Source organism: Mesitornis unicolor, unplaced genomic scaffold (assembly GCF_000695765.1).
Source record: "Mesitornis unicolor isolate BGI_N332 unplaced genomic scaffold, ASM69576v1 scaffold31276, whole genome shotgun sequence".
In the NCBI taxonomy this organism is placed as follows: Eukaryota; Metazoa; Chordata; class Aves; order Mesitornithiformes; family Mesitornithidae; genus Mesitornis; species Mesitornis unicolor.
In genome coordinates this window covers 22,296-28,295 of record NW_010189429.1, presented here as the reverse complement: position 1 = coordinate 28,295, position 6,000 = coordinate 22,296, and the positions used below count along the sequence as shown (strand labels likewise).

The window sequence follows — 6,000 nt, the reverse complement described above, 5'->3', positions numbered from 1 at the left end:
TTTAGGCCCCAGTTCAGAAGGGATGTCTTCCCACTCTGTTGCACGGGATCTAAGTCAGCAACCTAAAGGTCTATATCTCAATCATTTTCATGTTGCTATAAAGAGACTTAGAAAGGGGGAGGAAGGCCTGATGTGATTAGGTTGTTGATTTAGTGTTTAAGTACCAGCAAAACAGACACACAGCTTCAGTAGTAAAAAGGCTTAGTCATGCAGATAACAGTGACATACAAAGAGAATATATAAATATAATATATATATAATATACAAAAGAGAATTCTGTCCTGCAAGCCAACCCAAAGTCAACTTCACAAAGAGAGCTCCTTCCTGGGAAGAGTTTGCTTTCTCCTCCTTAGGGGCTTCACGCCACTTCATCAGCCTGCCTCAAACATCTATGCGCGGTTCTCATAGATCTCCCTGGGCCGCCATTTAGCTCACAGCTACTATCGGCTCAAGTGCAGAGATGTCTGTCTTTCCTGACTGGGTGTTGGAGGCTGATGGAAGGACGTGGGAGACCTGCAACGTCTTGAAGTTGCCATTTTCTGGCCAAGCCAGTCGGTAGGATGGGACTGTGGAGGGAAGCCTCTGTTCTGCAGGCCCAGGAGATTTTGTGCACATGTTGAGCAAAGCCTTCAGTTCTGATCGGAAGCTGTCGTTGAGCCAGCAGTAGATGAAGGGATTGTAGCAGGTGCTGCTCATGGCAAACCAGTGAAAGGCAAAGTACACAGCATTGTTGGTGTGGATGGTCTGGCTGGACAGGAGGACAACGTAGCAATTTAAGGGAAACCAGCAGACTGCAAAGAGGATGACAACAAGCATCAGCATCTTTATGGTCTTCTTATTCTTTTTGCGAAGAGCAACGTACTGCTCAGTGGTGACATCCCCGATGGCATTGCGCAGCCAGAGTTTCTTGGCCACTGTCACATAGGCAGCAGAGATGATCAGAAGGGGCAGGACATAGAGCAAAATGAAGGTGGTTAAGTCGAGGTACTTCCAAAAGAGGTCAGCAGGCTCAGGGAAATCCGGCAGACACAGGCACCGAGTCACCTTCTCACTGCAAGTGGAGACATCAGATGGGGAATGAGTACGGCTGGGCACCACAGGAGATGCACGTCAGAAACAAGGGGGTAGGAGGGAGAGGGCTCCTGCCACAAAATCTGGAGGCAGACCCTTCGCTTGTGTCACAGCTCCGCTGTCCAAGGAATTGAGCCATGGAGTAGCTGTGAACAATGTGGTGATAATTGCTTGTGGGCATTCATGACCTTATGATAATTTCATGAATTTCATCAATTAGGAAATTTCAAGCTGCACAGAGGCAGGTTTTTATTCTCTGTCCTTTGACAAACAGAAGCACAATCCCTGCACACATTAAAGACCTTTCCCTCATTAAAGCACTTCCCAGATATCAAGGCTCATGACAGTGTTTTATGGAACAAACAGCTGAGGCAGATTTTTTACACTTCCTCATGGTTAAAGACTAGATTAAAACATGTTTTGTTTTAGGTTTTCCCCATTTCTGGTCTGCCCAAATAGGTCAGATTGGTACATTGTGTAAAATGCCAATGTGGAGAAAGGGTCCAGGCAGATTCTCTAACTTATTAGCCTATTTCAGGTGATTAGTATGGCAGAATAAAGATAAAATAATTAAAAATAGAAACAAGAACAAGATATCAGCCATTGCAATAGGAATCTGATTAAATTATAGACTAGATTCATAATTTACTGACGTCAATGCAAACTCAAGGCTTTAAGCAGAAGATATCAAAGTATGGCCACTGAGAGTCTGGCTTACAGGGAGGCTGCCAGGAAAGCAAAGCACATCCTTACCTGTATTCAAAGGTAAAGAGTTTTTGGTAGATAGCATGTGGCAGGGAAAAGCAAGTTGCCATGATCCAGATTACAGAGATGTAGATAACACCTTTTGCAGTAGATATGCGAGGTTTCAGAGGGTGCATTATAACCTGTGCAAAACAAACCAATGCCATTTCAGGAAACAATGACATCATTTTTTCATGTAAGCTTCCAGCCTTAAATCTATTACTTAGAGTGGAAATTTGGCATGCAAGCAGCACCATCTTCACCCAACTCCCATTGACTGTAAGCTGTACATGAAAGCCTCAATTTTTCTTCCATGGAAATGGGTGAAGTCAGATCCCAGTCCTAGCCTCTCATTTCAGTATTTGCACCTAGATGGGGAGAGTCTCAGACTCTTCAGTATCAGTGATGCAAAGAGCCATGGGTTTGCCATTTAACCAGACTTCCCTGGGATGCTCCTGACAGCCAGAGCATTTTCTGAAAACTTAGAAGCTTTCTAGCAGAAAACATCACCTGTACTGGTCTGTTTTGTGCAGTTGTTGGATGATTCCAAAGTGATAATGCCTGACTGTCCCTAGTTTTGAGCCCTTTATCAACAGCAAGCTACAGCTCTGCTTGTGACAAACACCAGTATGGTACAGTCAGCTCTCCAGTACAACAAGGGGTGAGACATCCCGGAGCTGTGGAAACCAACTGGGATGTCCCTGCATTCACAATGCTGTTCCTCCATGGCCCAGACAAACCAGTCCAGCAGAGGGCTGCCCACATGAATTCCCATCAGGATCTCAGACTTTCTCCTCATTTGATTGCTACTGGACTACCCACTGCAGAAAAGGTCCTGTTCCCCAGTTGAGAGTGATCTCAAGGTGATTGACACCTCCCATCTTCCTACCTTGCTGTGGGCTTGAAATAATTCTTTCCATCCAACAGCAAGAACTGTTCCCCTACCCCGTCAGCTCCTCATGCATCTTACATTAATCTGGGAGCTGAGAAGGAAAGGACATGGGGTCACCCTTTCTCATTTTAATTATGTTCCCCCAACCTTCCTAGCTGCCTGCTTCAGAGAGCTCTCACCTGGTGCCTGTCCACGGCAATGGCTGTGAGGGTCAAGGCAGAGACATGGAGGGAGCAGTACTGTGCAAACCTACTGACGTGACACATCCCCTTCCCGAATACCCAGGTACTGTTCACAAAACGAGCCTAAAACCAGAATACGATTAGTTTTGTGCACCCCCACACACCTCCACATACTTATGGATATCTGAGAGAACTCTGACACGTAATTCCTTGTGTTATGTAAAAGATATTTTTAAAATAGCAGATTCTTTGTATAAATGTGTAATTTCTGGCTTCTGAACCCTGAAAAAAGGTAGGTGGCCCAGCAATATCCTCTAGGACAATACAGCAGGGCAGTGCCAAAAATGTTTCTTCTGTTTTATTCACTGTGTGTCCTTCTGCAGTCAATACATTTTTTTCCCCTTAAGCCCTTCTTACAGGATAGGGCTGACCTGTAAGCCTTATCTTACTTGAAAGAAAATAACAGCTTTTCAACACAGCTTCTAAAATGATGATCAGCCTCATGTTTCAGAGATTCATAGTATTACCTTGGAAATATTTCAGAGAAGGAGAAAAAAAGAAGACTAAATACTACAAAGTACTAAGTAGCCACTGTGAGGTTATTAAAGTGCTATCAGGGACACTTCTTACAAATGGATAATTTCTGATCTTCAGCTAGGTAATACGAATTAGGAAGAAAAAGACATGTGGAGTTTTCCAAATATAACTCCAGTCACTGTAAGCTGGACTGGACAGGTATCTGCAGGACATTCACACACTGCCTATAGAGATACAAAGAAGAAAAGGCCACCAAAGTAACTGCGATGCCTTTTATGGCATCTCTGCCCTCATCTTACCAGTGTAAAAGGTGTGTTGAGAAGCGTGATCATGATGTCAGCTACGGCCAGGTTCACAATGAACAAGCTGGTGACGGAGTGCATGCGCTTGGTCTTGATGACAACATGACAGACCAGGACGTTGCCAAAGAGGGAGAAGATGATGATGAAGGAGTACGCCACGACGAGCAGGGCTTTCACTGTGACACTTTGCGACTCTGCTCCATACCGACTCCTGCCCACGAAACTCTGCCAGTCGGCCAGGCTGTCATTATCCCAGGAGAAGAAATCTGAGATGTTCGGGATTCTAAAAGGCTCCTCCAGACTCCCATTGAGAGGCAACTTTCCTGGGGCTGCAAAGGCATTTACCAAGTCAGGGAGGAAGAGCCAGACAAAACAGGACATGTCTGAAACACCACTCTGCTCTCCCAGTTCGGAAATAGCTCATCTGCAAGAAAGCAGAGCTGATGCTGTGGGTGGGGAGAGTTGTCCTCCCCTTGCACAGCCCAGGCGCGCTCGGGGGCTGCAAACACAGCACACAAGCGGCAGAAGCGGGCAGACACTGCTGCTTCCCGTAGCGTGCTCCTCTCCCGCTCGCCTCACTGCTACTTTTACTCCTCTAGCCAGCTTTATACCCGCAGGCGAGCTGAAAGCCAGGATCTTCTGCAGCTATTGGGCTGCATGACATTATTTCTGCTGTGACGTGCTGTTTTTCCATGCAGTCACGCTCCCCCGGGCGCTACTCCAAGATTAGTACATCTATGAGAGAGCCAAATCAATCTCTCCAGTCTCAGCATCCTTTTTCTCTACCAGCAGCCCAGCTCATGGAGATTCTGTGCTGTTTATAAACCAGCAGCCTGTGTGGCAGCTCTGCTCTCTTCCAGGACATAGTTCAAATTTAAGCTGAGTTTTAAAGGTCTGGCAGGGAAATTTCAGGCTACTTCACAGCATGACACTTGCTAACTAGCATAGAACAGGAGGTAATGAGATGAACTGTGAATAACAAGCTGGCTTACTGTACTTACAGTATTTTTCCAAAGACCTTTTTTCCCCTCAGAGAGACAGAGAAATACTTAAGCTTTCCCTTGGCAGAGATTTCCCCTTGGCCAAGGTAATAAAAAGTTTTATGTGAAACTGTTCTTTCTAAGGTTTGTAGAAATACAGAGGTAGTTACAAAGAGGAGATTATATGGGACAGAGGATGTCCCAGCCCAGTGAGTCCAGTATCCACAGCAACAAGCAGCTGTAGGCTGGACCCAAGCACCGGTGAGAGGGCAGCATGCATGCTCCCTGTACCTTCCCCAAAAATCATACTAGGAAATTTAAAATCAGTAGCAGGGGACCAAGAGCCACAAATCCTACACAGTGCAGAAAGACATGTCCCTCCACAAGTACACATGCAAGGGGCTGTCCATCTGCTGGGGACAGATCTGTTTGGGTGGTGTCAACTAACCCTGGCCAGAGGAGGTTTTGTACAGAAAAGGCTTTATTTAATGATCAATTAAAACACCATTATATGAAAAGCTTACGTTATAAGCTGGTCACTCATTAGTGAAAAATAGCACTTCCAGAAGATGCTTGTGACTCCCTCAGTGAACCACTCAGGCTGTTTTATCCTCACTGCTGCTAAGGGGTTGAACACAGTTGGACAAGCAGCATGGCCAGCCCACAGCACTCCCCTACAAACCTCTGCCAGCATCAATTTCTTCTACAAAACTGTCCAATTCAAGCTCTTTTGGCAGCTTGTCTATCTCAGAGAAAGCTTTCCAGTGAACCTGCTGGAGCTGCTAAGGTGGAAGTTGCCTGTAACCATTCAGAAAGAATCACAGAAAGGTTTGTGCTGGAAGGGACTTTAAAGCTCATCCAGTCCAACTCCCTGCCATGGGCAGGGACACCTCCCACCAGACCAGGTGACCCAAAGCCCTGTCCAATCTGGCCTTGAACACTTCTAGGGAGGGGGCATCCACAGCTTCTCTAGGCAATCTGTGCCAGTACCTCACTACTCTCAGAGTAAAGAAATATTTCCTATGAAATCTGCCCAGCTCAGAAACACTTGGCCAGCGAGGATACCCCTTGATCTGATGCCATCAGGAAAACAGAATCTCACAAGGTAACATAAAAGGCCCAGGGAAATGGCAGAAAATGGGACAGGGCAGTGTTTCAGTGTGGATTTGAGATGAGAACAGAGCGGTTGGTGGCATATGTCCCCTTTCTTGCTGAGTTGCTCTAGCAGCTCCCAAGTCTCCCTCCCTTTCAGTGCTGTTGGCCAATGCTTAAGGGTATTCTGTCTTCTGACA

The 6,000-nt window shown here is 46.0% G+C and overlaps 1 protein-coding gene across 1 annotated transcript; it reads right to left on the bottom strand.

The window, feature by feature from the left end:
- Positions 1-408: 408 nt before the first annotated feature.
- Positions 409-4,111, bottom strand: GPR83 (G protein-coupled receptor 83). The gene is made up of 4 exons (XM_010186076.1): positions 3,726-4,111; positions 2,887-3,012; positions 1,825-1,958; positions 409-1,051 (listed from the first exon to the last, which is right to left on the bottom strand). The coding sequence occupies exons 1-4, from the start codon at positions 4,107-4,109 to the stop codon at positions 427-429; spliced, it is 1,269 nt and encodes a 422-aa protein (XP_010184378.1). The 5' UTR covers positions 4,110-4,111; the 3' UTR covers positions 409-426.
- Positions 4,112-6,000: the final 1,889 nt, after the last annotated feature.

Coding starts and splice junctions, on each gene's coding strand:
- GPR83 (XM_010186076.1), bottom strand. CDS start 4,109: ATGTCCTGTTTTGTCTGGCTCTTCCTCCCTGACTTGGTAAATGCCTTT. Junction 1,959..2,886: donor TTGCCGTGGACAGGCACCAG/GTGAGAGCTCTC, acceptor TGTTTTGCACAG/GTTATAATGCACCCTCTGAA. Junction 1,052..1,824: donor CTCTTTACCTTTGAATACAG/GTAAGGATGTGC, acceptor CTCCACTTGCAG/TGAGAAGGTGACTCGGTGCC.